The 15,881-nt window shown below is 34.9% G+C and overlaps 1 protein-coding gene across 1 annotated transcript in view; it reads right to left on the minus strand.

Moving 5' to 3' along the window:
* Positions 1-15,175, minus strand: part of Gp210 (nucleoporin 210) — a 37,535-nt gene extending 22,360 nt beyond the window's left edge. The window contains exons 1-20 of the mRNA XM_043023598.2: positions 14,985-15,175; positions 12,853-12,983; positions 11,510-11,641; positions 11,216-11,312; positions 10,740-10,890; positions 10,245-10,409; positions 9,949-10,023; positions 9,609-9,803; positions 9,359-9,472; positions 7,139-7,303; positions 6,688-6,840; positions 6,299-6,485; positions 5,087-5,225; positions 4,711-4,835; positions 4,331-4,494; positions 3,790-3,906; positions 1,964-2,156; positions 1,351-1,550; positions 1,014-1,115; positions 736-822 (exon numbers count right to left, since the gene is read on the minus strand). Coding sequence (XP_042879532.2) covers positions 736-822; positions 1,014-1,115; positions 1,351-1,550; positions 1,964-2,156; positions 3,790-3,906; positions 4,331-4,494; positions 4,711-4,835; positions 5,087-5,225; positions 6,299-6,485; positions 6,688-6,840; positions 7,139-7,303; positions 9,359-9,472; positions 9,609-9,803; positions 9,949-10,023; positions 10,245-10,409; positions 10,740-10,890; positions 11,216-11,312; positions 11,510-11,641; positions 12,853-12,983; positions 14,985-15,160 — 2,868 coding nt within the window. The 5' untranslated portion in view covers positions 15,161-15,175. The remainder of the gene's footprint in view (positions 1-735; positions 823-1,013; positions 1,116-1,350; positions 1,551-1,963; positions 2,157-3,789; positions 3,907-4,330; positions 4,495-4,710; positions 4,836-5,086; positions 5,226-6,298; positions 6,486-6,687; positions 6,841-7,138; positions 7,304-9,358; positions 9,473-9,608; positions 9,804-9,948; positions 10,024-10,244; positions 10,410-10,739; positions 10,891-11,215; positions 11,313-11,509; positions 11,642-12,852; positions 12,984-14,984) is intronic.
* Positions 15,176-15,881: the final 706 nt, after the last annotated feature.

The following is a 15,881-nucleotide window of genomic DNA, read 5'->3' on the forward strand; positions in this document are numbered from 1 at the left end:
GCAATGAACACACATTACCCTTACCTAGGGACATACTGAAGTTACATTTCTTTGTTATTCTAGAACAGGGGTTCCCAAACTTTTTGTTCCTCAGTACCCCTTAGGCTTTTTATAGGTTCCCATGTACCCCTAACACTAAAAATTAAGCTTAATAGTAAAAAAGGACATTTTAATATTTTGATATTTTACGTTTATAAGAGTCTGCATGTTTAGATTACATAGGCATCTTAAATGATGAAAACAGAAATAAAGCAATTACTAAGGTAACTGATATTTTGATCCAGCACATACAATACATACCTTTTTATTATTATTATTTTATTTTTATTATTAAATGGTATTACCTTACACCCAAGAAATTTCAATAAAGGTGGTGCTAATCAACACAAAGAAAATGAGAAAAGTGCAATCTGAGTGCAGATTACAACACCATGTATTGTGCAAGTAATTGTTTCCTTCAGACCAAATGTACCCCTGGGGGTACATGTACCCCAGTTTGGGAACCCCTGTTCTAGAATATGCCAATGCAAATACTGGTCAAACTAGGGTGTCCTGTTCTTCCTACATCTATTGAAAGTTCCTATCATTATGAGTGACAAAGGAGGAGGAGGAGGAAAGAAAAAAATATATATATAATAATAATAATAATAACTGTCTTAAATAACAATAAATCTAAAATAGCTGTAGACTGACTGCAATTTTGGGGGGTTCAATATCCTTATGCCCACCACTTACCTTAATTGTTGAACTGACTGGTGCCTCAGCTTCTAAGCATACATCAATGAGACTGACTGTAACATCTCCATCTGATAGAGGATGGACCTGATTCAAAAATATTTTGTTACTCATCTTTCATTAAAGTGAAAAGAACCTACTGTAAATATCTGAGATAACACATAATATAAAGCATATATATGTATATATATCACCTCCAAACTAGAATACATGTATCATATAAATAAACACATTTATCATAATCTGACTAGTCAGTCATATTTCCCTACAATACTTACATGCACTTTCTTTTCATTCTCCAAGTAGACCAATGAAACAACATCATTCTCAGGAGCTTGTAGTTCAAAGAAACCAGAACCTCCAGACAGAGATAATGCCAGCTGAGGGATTCAACAACAATTAATATACCGATCATGCAAAATCTAAATTAAATTTTATTCTTCCACTCTAACAGTAATCAAAGATGATACATAAGTTTCTTTGCATTTTGTATCTGGATTTCAATAATTTAATATTGATATCCCTTTTCACTATAATCTGTGTGCATGAAGTCTTTTGTTTCCTATGTAATGTCAGAAATGTAACCTAAAGCAACATTTTACATCATAAACATACCATATTGTCCTTATGCTGGTACAATACAGCATGTGATGGATTCAACACAGCATCTTGGACCAGCTTCACAGGCAGTGAAGCAGAAAGGGATGGAACGGGATGTTGTCTAGATGTCTGTGACACGAACTTATTATAACCATTTAATTTCACACTAACAACCACCTCCCCAACTTGCCCAGTTGGTTCTAGGATCTGATAGGCTATTGATAAAGAAAAATTAATGATTAGAAATCACTCATATATAAATAAACATTACAAAAGTCACTTGCTATTTAAAACTTAAAAATTCTATAAAACCATAAATAATTCAATATCCATGTACTGCCAAGTACTGAACATAAAAAAAATTAAAATGATTAATTTTATCACTTTACAGTTTTATGCCTAATCTTTTAACCCATTCCCGACGGGGGAATTCTAGCCTTGAATGTCCAAATGCCGGGGCGTTCGAATTATTAGGCCTAAATCAATTGAATGGCTGGCACAATACTGTGCCGCCCGGCAACTGGGCTTTTGAATGCGCGGTACACATGCTGTACCACCCGTCCTGTGTGGGTTAATGGCTGATCACCAAGTCCTTTCAAGCTCTTATTTATGCACAAGTCATACTCACAAAACATGGGAAGACTGTATCCATGTGAATTTGTAACTTGAGTAAGACTTGATGGCTCTGCAGGTATAGAAGCTAAACTATCATCAGACATGTCCCACTTCAAGGCAAGAGATGAAACATTGTCAAACTTGCGATTTTCAGAATCCGTAACTACAACCTCCAACTGCAGAGGTTTGTAGCAATGTGCAAGTGCCTGTAAATACACATAAAACTTAATTAATATATGTTTACCATATTATGTCAGAAGAATGGATAAGGTAATAGTTCAGGACTGAGCACATTATTACATACAGAGGTGCTTAGGTGCTTTCAATGTGATTATGTTGTATTTACAAATCACTGAAAATAGTTTACATCCACAAATGAGGAAAAAGTGAGATGATCTGAAACTTCAAAATATGTAAAATGTTTTTATGAACAGTCTCTTTCTGTTATGCAAAATCAAAATCACTGAAACATTGTATGTTATGCAGTGATATATGAAAAGGAATTGGTATACATAAAAGAAATTGATGTTAAGGGAGTCGTGCGCCGAATTGGGTCGAAAAATCATATTTTTTAAATAATTGTGTGTGAATTCGTCACAGTCAGACACATCATCTCTGACATCGCTGGCGGTCATACGACGAAAACATTAGGTTTAAATGGCCGATCTTTAAATGGCCCAAACGACCTTGACGCGGAGAGGGAGGCGTGGCAGTGACGCAATTATCCTGTATATGCTGTTTTTTTTGTGTTTTCTCCGTTTTTTTTGCATATTTTATGTTATAATATGTTTACAGTACGATAACTTCGGCACGACAGCTGGGCACCTCAGATAAATGCTCACAAGAGTCAGTTACCCTGATAGCACGCGAGAGAAATGATATCGCTTTTTTGGCGGTGCTTTATTACATGTTTTTGGTGTATTTTCTTGTGAATAATTCAAAATGGCTCATGTGAGTGCTAAAAGGAAAGCGTTTATTGACTCTAGAGTAGAAAACTTTCAGAAGAAAACGAACAGACCAACAAACACCTGCTGAAGCAAGTAGTCATCAGCATCCCCACCCCATTTTGGCAATGACCTGGAGTGCCCTGGAAGTGACCTGACCTCCCAATAATGACTTCACAAACCTTACTGATGAAATATATAAGTACAGATTCCATATTGATAATTTTCCTTGTCATCTACATGTTGTAATGCAATGTGCAACATAAAATCGCAATTATCTCAAAACTTTTTTTTTGCATAAATGTTGGAATAACTTGGCGTATAATGGATCAATTTTTATATTTCTTGTAGCAAAATAATCGTGGGAATGGGTTTTAAAAATCTATGGGAGGAAACGCATTTGTTTTGTTTTTTGGAATTAATAATAATTTTTTAAAGGGCATAATTAAAGATAAAAAAAAAACTCGTTTATGCAAATGTCACTGTGCATTTATTTTTTAAGATAAGCTTAAATGCCTGCATGCGTTTTTAGATGAGGGTTTCTTCTATGTATAAACGAAAGGAAATAGCCATTCTCTTAATAGTTAAAAAGTTTTAACACACTTTCTAAAGCCTCTTGAAATCGAAAAACTACTTGTCCGATTTTAATGAAATTACGTATATAGTAGCATTATATGACAATAATTATCATGTTAAATTTTGATAAGCCTACTTAAAAAAGTGTTGTCAGGAGAACCAAAAATCGTTAATCGCAGTCGTCAGAGAGAACTACTCCCTTAATTCTAACAGAGTAAAAACATGTGACTCCATGAAAATGGTGATTATAAATCATTGATATAACATACACATACCAAAAATTGACCATGAACCATATTAAACTACACTTTCAACTTACAACTCCAATCTCAGCAAGCACAGGACACTGTCCTTGTGCACCCACAGGTCTCTTGATAACAGCCTGTAAACTGATGGAATCCGGCAAGGCACAAATAATTTTTAAGGTAGAATCAACCTGAAACAAAAGAAATTGAAGTGGGAGTTTCATACGCATCTTACAATTAAAACATTTAAAATATCACTATCTATATATATCATTTGCATGCTGTGCATCTGAGGAAAAAAAACAACAGAAAATATGCATACTACTTCATACAGAAAATAGAAAGATTATACATTCCATATATACATACATAAATATATATATATGTATATATATACATATATATATATATATATATATATATATATATATATATATATATATATATATATATGTATATGTATATATGTATATATGTATATATGTATATATGTATATATGTATATATGTATATATGTATATATGTATATATGTATATATGTATATATGTATATATGTATATATGTATATATGTGTATATATGTATATATATATATGTATATATATCTGGCCTTACAGTGCGAGGGAATTGAAGTGTTGGTGATGGTTTATTGCCCACAGTGAGTGTGAGGGTAAACTCTCCTAGACTATGACAGTGCACTCTGACTGCATGCAAGTCAGCCTGTTTCTTGACACCTTCAAGTAGTTTTACTTCCACCTTTTCTGCATCATCAATTTCAACTGAAATAAAATAAATAAATAATATGACTAGCAACATCTAGCAAAATAACACAATATCATACAGTTACATATCTGTCTATATTCCAATTAAAGAAAATATCTAACCTTTTAAAGAAATAACATCAACATACCATCCAGTTTTTAACATCACATCATAAGGAAAAAGACACAAACAGCTTACCTGAAAATTAGCTTTTCAATTATTCAAACTCATACCTTGAGCAAAGTGACTAGTTGGCTTGCCAATCCAAGGAAGTGGCCCTCCTTCAAACACTACAACCCTAGAAGATCCTAATGCAAGAACTGTCTCTCCAGATGCTGGATTGGTTGGACGAAGAGGCCTGGAAGGAAGAGTAGTAAGGATCTTAATTTTATTGTAACTTGAAATTCTACCCGATTGGATTTCCCTGATAACATACTGCATTTGTATTGAAGATATAAAGAACATGAGCAAATTCAATCATACAATTATACCTAACAGCCACATAAGATTATATCACAAATTTGTAAGAGCTATCAGTATTATTTCACATCCCATATTATCTGGAATGTCTAATTATTACTTCCAGTAAAATACACAAATACACCTTACCTAAATGCGGCAACATCTGTTGAAGCTGCTAGCTCCCCCTTGGAACTTTCATATGAGACTTTCACTTTAGAAAAGCCTGGAGTCTTGCCTACAACTTCTACAACAGCACAGGAATTGTTGACAATAGGGATTTTCACATCTGTAAAAAAAAAAAAAGAGATGGAAATTCTTCACCTCGGGTCAAATTAAGATATCAATCAAATGATCAATCACTTTGGGAAACTACAATATGACTTTTTAGGTCAAATTCTAATATTTTACTGCGTCCTCGCAGCGCTCGCGACAAACCCGAGGACGTGCATACTGCGTCATGGCTGAGTTCTGTTGGAATTAAGTTTTCTTTCTTCTGGATACTGAACGAGATCTTTCAGAATAGAGGTCGTATATGATACGATGGATTACTTGACTTTCATTATTATTACATAAGAGTGGGATTGGCTTATACCAGGGGAGGTACCAATGCGCCCTGCTAGCAATCATTTTATTATTTATTTATGAAACATTATGTAAAAATATAAAACTTATTATGATTAGTTTACCATACTACTTCAACCGTTTACTTTTGTCATCTGAGTGAGGCCTCCCACCATGGTCACTCTTTCCATCTTCCTCCCAACCTATGTAAATAACCTATCACATGCATATGGGGGAAGAGGTTAACTATGCATATTTTGATATATAACACATGATGATTATGTTGAGGTTTTGGCTTAAAACTTGTCATATTCAAAATTTAGCACGCGCCAGCAGCTCGGATGCGGCGCAGGGAGCGTCTTCTACTGCCCGTAGTGAAGGGGTTAACATAGCTGCTACTTGCATCTCTTTATCATCTAATAAATCCACTAGCAGTATGTTTTGCACACTAATAAATTCTAGTAAAAAAAATATATGGAATGAAAGTAAAGGACTAATTGTTGAGTGACACAAATGAAATGGAATAATCAAATTCCCACTTGATCCTACTACTCTGAGGATGGTAAGATGAAGTATAGGAAGAACTCTAATGAACTGTGGGAATGACAAGAAGAAGTCATTACATGGTATGGACACATGGAAGTGGGAGCTGATAAACTGATAAAATGCAAATGAAGGCCACAGAAGACATGTAATGAAATTGTACGCTTTGACCTAAGACTTATGGAAACTGTGAATTGAGTTAACCAAAGCATGCCCAGCAATGATGATAGTGAATCAAGTGCTTGCAAAACTAACCAGGTAAGGCAGCAAATGAGACCTCCGCAGGTTCCACCTTGAAGGGCAGTTGATGACAGACTGTGAATGGAACTTGGGTGTTGTCCCATTGGGTGAATGAAGCAACATGAAGAGGGAGTGGAGTGTCCACTTCCACCTCTACCACACCTTCAAGAAGACTTAACCCCAAGGCTTCAACAATGTGGATCTAGTGGAAGATATTTCATTATGATCATTAAAAATAGAGATGGAATGGGAAGAAGATGAAGAAGAAGAAGAAGAAATAATTATAACAACAAAAATAATGGTTTCAAAAATCAAGAAAATGTCTTGTAACACAAAATACATATAAAACCTTTATTTCACACACACAAAAAAGCTAATTGATAACATAAGAAATTCTTCCTTACCTCAGCAGAGTCTTTGTTGTGTGTGTTAAGCATCATAACAGCTGTGACTGTCACTGAACCCTGGGCTTTGGTTTTGCAAACTCCAGTCTGAGAAACTCCAACAATATCTCCATTGCTGCTGTTCCATGACAATGATCCAGACCCACCTACAGCCTAGAGAGTACAGGTACATGTTATAATATCTTTAATTAGATTTACTAGCTACAACAGAAACCAAAAACCCATGTAAAACAGCTTGTTGAACATGGCATTCACTCTCATATAAATAATTAACTACATAATAACATGATCCTAGCACATTTAGAAACATTCTTCTTACATTAAGAATTTTTTTTCTCATCAAAGAAAAAGGGAGAAAAAAAAGAAAAAAAACAATAACTTCAACAATCAATTTAAAAACATCACAAATAACAGACAATAGGTAATAAGCCTAAAGAACAAGTGTACTTACAGTAAGATTGACACTGTACATCGGTTTAGTCACTGGGTCCCAAGGCAAGACTGTGCGAGGGGGAATAACAGACAAAGGGTCAAATATTTCCAAATCTTCACTTGTTTTAAGTGGTGGCGTTATCTCCAATATGCTGCTGCCAACCTCCACTGCAGTGAGTGTAGCCTGTGAATTAAAACAGTGTCATGTCTAAATAACAAGTGGATAAGGTTATAAAACAACAAAAGCAAATACATCCAAATAATACTGAAAGTAAAGATCAGGAAAGAACAAAATATATTGGACCAATGACCATCTTATGTGTCCCATTCACTGCAATTTATGACATGGTATTCTCTATCAAATAAGTACCTCTCAAAAACTTTCACATTTATAAACATGTGACATTATGTCATATTTTAAGATGGATTATTTCAATCTGACTTGTAGGCAATTCACATTATATACTTTATAATGGATTTATGTGATTACAGTGTAACTATATATGAAGGGAATATAATAATAATCTTTTACTAGAAATGTGATCTTAAACATTTCTTGACTTTCATATATTTCCTTGCTTTAACCCATTCATGGCGGTAGAGTTCCTATCACGTGGTCTGAAAATATCCCTAGACACGGGTGGCATTCTGAAATGTCGTGCCTTTTCTCACCAAGTTCTGGGTGAGCCAGTTGTGATTTGCTGAAACATCAGCAATAGAACCCTAGATTGTTCTTAAATATAATTATTTTTCATAATTTCCTAGTCTTTCTTACTTTAGTTAGGTGTTTAAATTTCATGGAATGTGATATAAGTAAAGTAGAAAAAAGAAAAACACACACACACACACACACACATATATATATTGCAAAATCAAATGTGATTGGCTGGATAAAAGGAAGAAGAAGAAGAAGAAAGAAAGAAAAAAAAAAAAAAAAAAAAAAAAAAAAAAAAAAAAAAAAAAAAAAAAAAAACGATTATCTCTAATTGTCGATTCACCTATGATGACATGTCATGTCATTTCACGTCACATCATGAGGTTCATGTACATACTCATATGTACATATGTGATTATCTATTTTGTTCTTTTTGTTTTGAAAAAAAGAAAGAAAAAAAATATAAAACATCTTTTTTCATACCCTACTAAGATTGCTTCCACTTTCCATTGGCATCATCACATAAAAGTGAAGAATATAGGCAAAGTTCAATAAAATAACACTAGAAAAGCATTTCTGTAACATGTTTTTTTGACTAAAATAACTCCTCTGAACATGGCAATATCTGTACATGCCTTTACATTGTAGACACAATCATGCAAACCATAATGATTGGGTGGGAGAAAAACGCTCAGAAAGGTTCAGTGCAGCCCTGTGCAGCGAAAAAACATCTTGGAACGAAGCATTGCGCATTTGTTATCTTCTCGGTGGAAGCAGAAGTAGGTGAAAACATGTTCCGTCATGAATGGGTTAAATCAAATTAATGGATATTTGATGTGCTATTGAACGTCATACTGTGCCAATATTCAAATGGTCAAGTTATACTGCCAATGATATTGTTGCAAAATTGACATATTACCAAACTAATAATATGAGAATACAGTAGTAACAGTGATCTGAGTAGAATGCCCATGTTATATCTAGTGTAATATATAAAATATCTAAAACAATGGAAAAGATTTGATCAGGAATACATAATGAAATACCCACGAGTTGGTTATGGAAAAACAAAGTGATGATTGTCTGATGAAACAAATTAAATCACTTTCTGTTCTTTTGTTAATTGAAATAATTGCTCAAAACTTAAAACCCAATACTATCAATCCAAAATATATCTAATGTACATACATAATTGTGTATGCACACATATATATTCAAATATGTTATCATAACTGGTAATGACATTCACTGGAATTATTTTCCTTTTGTGAAAATCTTAATCACAGTTAATTCTCCTATCTATGAAGAGCAAGGAAGCCTTATCCTAATCAATTACACAAAACGTAAACATGATTATGCCTACAGTACTATTACAAATCTGGTCAGTTGCTTAGACTTTCCAATATACTACAATCCCAATCAATGGAATGGTTTCCTCTTTCATTATGGTTTGTGCCAATAATCAAATCTCTCCTCTTGTCAATAGCATCAGGATCATAATGGTCAATACAATCTTGCTGAAAAAACATAACTGAAATTAATTACAGGATATAGTAGATATATATCTAAAAACATATCACATACCTGAACTTTAGTTTTTCCTGTCTTGATTGGGACACCATATACATATGAGCCATTCTTGGACACATACTCAACAGTGAAATAATCTGGAGATATTGTAGTTTCAATCATAATATTCTGAAAAATTCAAATTATAATAAGAAATATAATTAAACTATCTTGATACTCTACACTTAATATTCACACTTTCATTACTGTTTATATATGTACACAATAACAAATATTGAAAGTCCTTCATAAAACAGGTTCATACATCAGCCAAGAAGATCTTGTTGTTGTGCTTGTCATACACATTGACAATGAAAGCATAGTGTCTTCCACGAACAAGGGCAGGGTTGTAGTGTGGAGCTATGGATATTGTAAGATACGATGGGTCAACCACATGGACTGTGGCAGTTGGCTGTTTCACTAGTTCTGAAGATGCTACATTTTTGTCCTTGAGAATGACCTATAAAGGGAAAATGTAGATTATTCAAAATATATTTTCAAGAATACCAATGTAAAATCAACACTGCTTATATATCAATAAAAGACAGTTAATAATGAATCAAGAAGTATACATGCAATTAAGGAGAATGAACACCATGTCTTACTTGTGTTGTACCCAGACTCAGGGCAGTGATGCTAATGCTATCATCATTCAACTGAGCAATTTCATTGTCTTCCACCTAAAAGACAAAGACAATAAACACTTTGGCAATGATAGTAGAAGGGTCTGTGTCCATGTCTTTAAAGTATTATCTTCTGTGTTTGCATGCAAAAGATATTTGTATCAAAATGTGTTCAAGATTGCATATGAACTAGCATATGTGCTGATCAACATATACATGGATATGAAAAATTCAACACTTATTTTCAACAACAAAATTTTTTAAAAATAGATACTTACTTGCAAATAATGCTGTGATCCCCGGACATCAATTGTAGACAGATGACCTTGTTTCAGCTGAGAGACAGTGTACTGAATGGCAGTGTGTGGGAGTACATACACATCTACAGGATCAAGGAGGAGGTTGGCCACAACCATCAGGTCAACTGAGGCTGGGGCTAAATCCTGTTGAGAAAAATTATGATAAATTATTTTTCTTGAATAAGAGTGAGAAAGAAAGAAAAAAAAAAATGAAGTGAAAAAGCAAAGAAAATGAAGAATAGAAAAGAAGGAAAAAACATAAAATAAACAAAAAGATACAAAATGGAAAATATGCAAATGTGTATGCTTTTATAACCTGAAGCTGCTTTTTTCTACAAAGGTCTCAGTAACATATATAACATAAAAGTGACACACACACACACACACACACACACACACACACACACACACACACACACATTCACTCAAAACTTTTGTTCTACATTTTACACTTATTACACACACAACACAAACCTTGTATGCGGGATGGGCTACCCTCACAGACACTCGAGCTGAACCTGTCTGTTTCCCTTCAATCAGAATCATGTTTCCTCGTCGGCCATTTGCCTCCAAAGGCTCAATGGCCACAGGAACCTTGTATGGGGACTCTTCATATGTCAGGAACCTGTCACAATATTAATGGTAAAAATTCTTTTCACATGCTTATATTCCTTGGGTGAAAAAAGATAAATAAGTAATTCAACTACAAATACTGCTATTTAACTTAATCAGAAACCATCTTTAAAACATTATTAATTTTCAGGGAACTTAATAAAGATGAATTAATCAAACAACTGCCATGACAGAAATTAAAAAGGGAAATTAACAGGTATATTCAATAAAGCTCCACAAGGAAAAAAGAAAAGCAAAATATCAAATAAAAAAAGGGAAGTGTTATCTTAATTATCAATCCATCAAACTTTATCAGCATGAAACTTCTAAACACGAACCTAAGGATGGTATGAGCTGCCACAACACTCTCTCTGTTTGTGATAGTCTGAAGTTCCCATATAAATTCAATACCTTCCAAGGTAGAAAATTCATTTCCTGAAAAAAATATACGAAATTATTAAATATCTTGTACACAAAAAAGTTTCTTCTTTGTCGTAATAAAATACTCTCTATACAATGAAGATAAACTAGATTCCAGTATAATAATGCAAATTTGTCACCAAATAATAATGCAACTACCCATATACAATGCCATTATCATACTGAGAAAATAAAAGAGAAAAAATACCCACCTTGGTCATCATAAGCACGCACCACAAACTCTTCTGGTGCTTCTTCCACATAAAGCTCTCTGGTGGTTGTAACAATCACTAGATGATGGATAGCATCAACGAGGACATCACATCGAAGAAGACCACCACTCACTGAAAAGTTTCCATATCACTGACATCTTAGAATGACAACTGTTTTTGCAGCTTTGGTCTTATTTTTCCAATCATTATAAATAACATCTGACAGCATTTTATATGAGAGAACTTTTAGTTTTGGTGTTCTTTGTTTCAGGGGAATTGATAAACACAATGGAAATAAATAGCTAAGACAATAAAATGAATAAGCAAAAAACTGCTATAATAATTTTAACAGAGCAAACCAGGAAGGCACCCTATACCTTTAGTTTTTAACCCACTCACGCCGGATGACGTGCTGATACGTTTCGTGGTTTTCGCGTCAGACGCCGCCGACGAGATATCTGGCCAAGGCGGGCACTCGGGGTGAGCGAGCGGGCAGCCCAGGCTCGCGGCCCGTGCGCCCGAGAATCTCGAAGCGTTCGGATGATGCGTTCGAAAACCTCGGTATAGCGATCGTGCAAAGCCGGAATGGCCCCGGCGTGAATGGGTTAATCTACCCTCATCTATCTAATTATGAAATCCAATTAACTCATTGCAGACCTAACCCCTAACGACCAAATGGTCATCAGGACAACACTAGTGGCACTGGCTAAAAATTAGAGTGACAGGGAAAGGGTTTTCTCCACCCTCTGGGTAGCACAACCTAGGCCAAACAATACTTTTCCATAGATCCATAATAAAATGCAAGTTTAGGCTGACTTTGGAACCCTGTAGCTCTAGAGCTAGTGCCATTACAGCCATAATACTTCATGAGTGTGTGTGCGCTTCAACTATGAGCAGCTCCCGATGTCACGTCATGTATGCATTGACACCTGTCATGACATCCGTACGCAATAAGTTAACTTACTCCAAAAATCCATAAATATGACAAAGTTGGATATCTTTGGCATGATAGCCACATTCTTGGTGTAAATTGAACACAGGTTTATGACTAAAAAGGCCAATTGTCCTCAAAATTTATTTGTCTAACTGGAGGATAATTATCAAAAGCTAATCAACTGGTACTGGGTAATAAACATCTCATCCACTGATTTTCATCACAATTTCATGAGTTATTTTTTGCATTATACTACTTACAAATTAAGTTACCAATAAAGAATTAAATAAATATATAAAAAAGACTGATTACAAAACCTCTCTTTGGAAGAGGGAAATATCAAAGACATAATCTAACACTCCAGTTTTATCTGCTACATAAGCAATTCGTACACATATCACACACTTACCAGGATCCTGTGCCAGTATGATGGCTGTCTGCCGTGAAGGAGATCTGCAAATGGCTGATACATGGACTACACTTGCACAGCCATCTTTTAGATCTTCCTCAAGTGAGACCACACCATCTCTTGAGCATGACCTAAGAAAAAATACAATAAAATAAAATACTTCATTGACCTCAAGAATTTCAACTATGCAAATATATACTAATGCAAAATTGAATGTCTCAAAAGATGATAATGGCCCTTCCTTTACTCCTCTAACCAAAGTAAAAATGTGGTTAGGCACATCTATTTTTTAACTGTTTTTATGACACTGGGACCATATTTACAACAGGAAAAATCTCCATCTTTTTCTTATCACTGATTCAAAAAGAACTTTAGTGATGGTAGCTATTATCATCCTTTTAAAATTTTGATCGTGGCAATAACACTTTAACCTGTTAACAACAGGTAATGTGATATTACTCCATGTGGTAGCAGCACTTGCCACCAAGAACAAAATATCACATCAAGGCATTTTGTATGGCCAGCACGACAGATAACTGTGTGTGCAGTGGGTGGCCATGGCCAGAGCGAGCAAACAGCCCAAGGCACTAGGCCTATACACTCAAAATACCCTGGCAGGGGAGAGCCATAACCGCCCCCGCGTCATTGGGTTAGAGTTAATTTCTGATTGAGTTGAATTGGAGTATTCCTAGTTGATTTATCTATTTTTTCTATTAGCAAATGAAATAAACTATTAACCCTTTCCCGACGGGGCACGCGCTACGCGAAAACCCCTACGCCGGGCCATTGCAATATTGCATTGGAAGCGTCACAATGGCATGACGCCCCGGCATCGGGAATTTAGCTGTGTCACACGAGTGTGATGCACCATCGTCATAGGGTTAACTTTCATAATGTCAGAGATTCCTGACATATGAAGAGACCTCAGACAAAAACAATAGACAATATATAGACAACATCAATATATAGACAATATCTATTAAAAATTACACTTAAATCAACTGGTCAACCACAAGTAAAGATGAATTCATATTCTATGTTGTTCAAGACTTTACAAAGTTAAAATATTTGAGCCAGTTCTTGTATCATTAACGCTATGATGACGGTGCATCACACCCGTGTGACACGGCTAAATGCCAGATGATGGGGCGACACACCAGTGTGACGTTCCCGATGCAATATTGCATAGTCCTGGCGTAGGGGGTTTCCATTTATCGCCGGGCCCATCGGGATTGGGTGAAGTCGTTTGTGTGGCTGATTGTGATGTGATTAGGGGTGTGGTGTGGTTGGGTGTAATGTGTGGACTGATTTCTTAATCTTTTGCATATCATGACCTTAAAAACAACTTATGTAGCTTTACTTTCAGTTATTGATGCGCTGTTTCTGTGCGAATCCAAGAGCTGCCTCGTGTGGGCTAAGTGGCCTTTTGCAGTGAATTTTCCTAGGTTCTTATACCATCTAGTGTGGCAGCTAGTCAATCAAAAACAGTCTCAGCCATCTCATTGATTCCCTATGCAGCTGTTGTAATAAGAGAGTAGTATTTGTTTTTGCAAATCAGTGTCTTAACCTTGAAATTAGTGCTGTACAGCCACAAGAGAAGCATTGTTTAATCTATCTTTAGTTTTGTGTGGAATTGATTGTATACAATGTTGGTTATGCACTTGCTCTTTCATTTCAATACTCATGGATGTAAACAATGTAATTGTATTCTGTGCATGTTTTTCTTACCTATTACAAAGGTAAGGAGGTATATGGACGACACTAAGAATGCTCAAAAGGGTATTAAGGATGAAAACCCCTTCTCTAGATCAAAATGGATTGAAATAAAAGTATAACCAAGAACAACTGAATAAGTTGGGATTGTAATAACAGTAATAAGAAACCAAGCTATACTATTTGACCGGTAACTGATAAAATAAGTATTTCAACTACAGAAACGAACACATATTAAAATGCCTAATGTAGGCCTACACCAATCAACATTATAAAGTCATGACTTCATATTTCTAGCAAGACGTCAAACTTCCACAAAAGGGTTTAAAGTGAATACAAAACCTTGAATATATGAGCAAAATTTAAGTAAACTAAAATAAATACCAAATCATGGTACGAAACGAGTTTGAAAATCTCACCATCTATAACATCCTCCTTCATAAACCTTCAATGTGAAGTTCGATGGTATTTCATGGTTGTAAGGCAAGAGGACTCGAGGAGCATTCAATCTGGAGGCCTGTAGAGCAACAATAAAACATAGTGAGACACATAATTGCAATATTCTTCGACCCGACATCAACACGGCACCCGCCATGCTCTTGCAGTTAGGGCGTTTAAACTCCAGTTTGCGCTCTCTTAGCTTTTTTTCTTTGAATCTCTGTTTTATTCACATAATTCTATAAATACGTCTATATTATCTCATAAACACTTTTCTATTATATCTATTTTTGTTTCAGAAGTTCGGCATATATTCCTAACATACTGATATAATTTTTTTGAGTAAATAAGTATATCATATTAAAATCGTTCCAGATAAAAAGTAAAATAGTTCTAACTAATATCTAAATCATATATAATCCAGACCTTATCTCCATTAGATTTCTAGATTAATCAGAAGAAATCTGTCATAAAGCCACCTCTAATTTAGCAAATTTTCCTAGTTCAGACAAACCGGTTTTTTCCAACAACATAAGCACACCTTTTGTTTTAGTAAACCTGATTTTTCATCTATCATCTCCTAGTCTTAATAATTCCTAATCCTGAATCAGTATCATAATAATGACCATGATTCATCATAAAAATGACGCAATCTTCCAAAGAGTTCCATTTCATTAAGGAACGAATCATTGACTCGTGAAGTAAACAGCACCCGGAATCCCTTTTCCCGCCAAGGAATTCGAACAAGCCATTCACAAACCGCCAATAAAAGAATATGAACATATATATTCTTTTAATACAGCTCATATTGCTATCAGTGTTATCATCATCATCTTCGAATATGCTATCTATGAACTGTAACACATATGCTAAAATGA

Source organism: Penaeus japonicus, unplaced genomic scaffold (genome assembly GCF_977035675.1).
Source record: "Penaeus japonicus unplaced genomic scaffold, GWHDUDI00000001_assembly GWHDUDI00000013, whole genome shotgun sequence".
Lineage (NCBI taxonomy): Eukaryota > Metazoa > Arthropoda > Malacostraca > Decapoda > Penaeidae > Penaeus > Penaeus japonicus.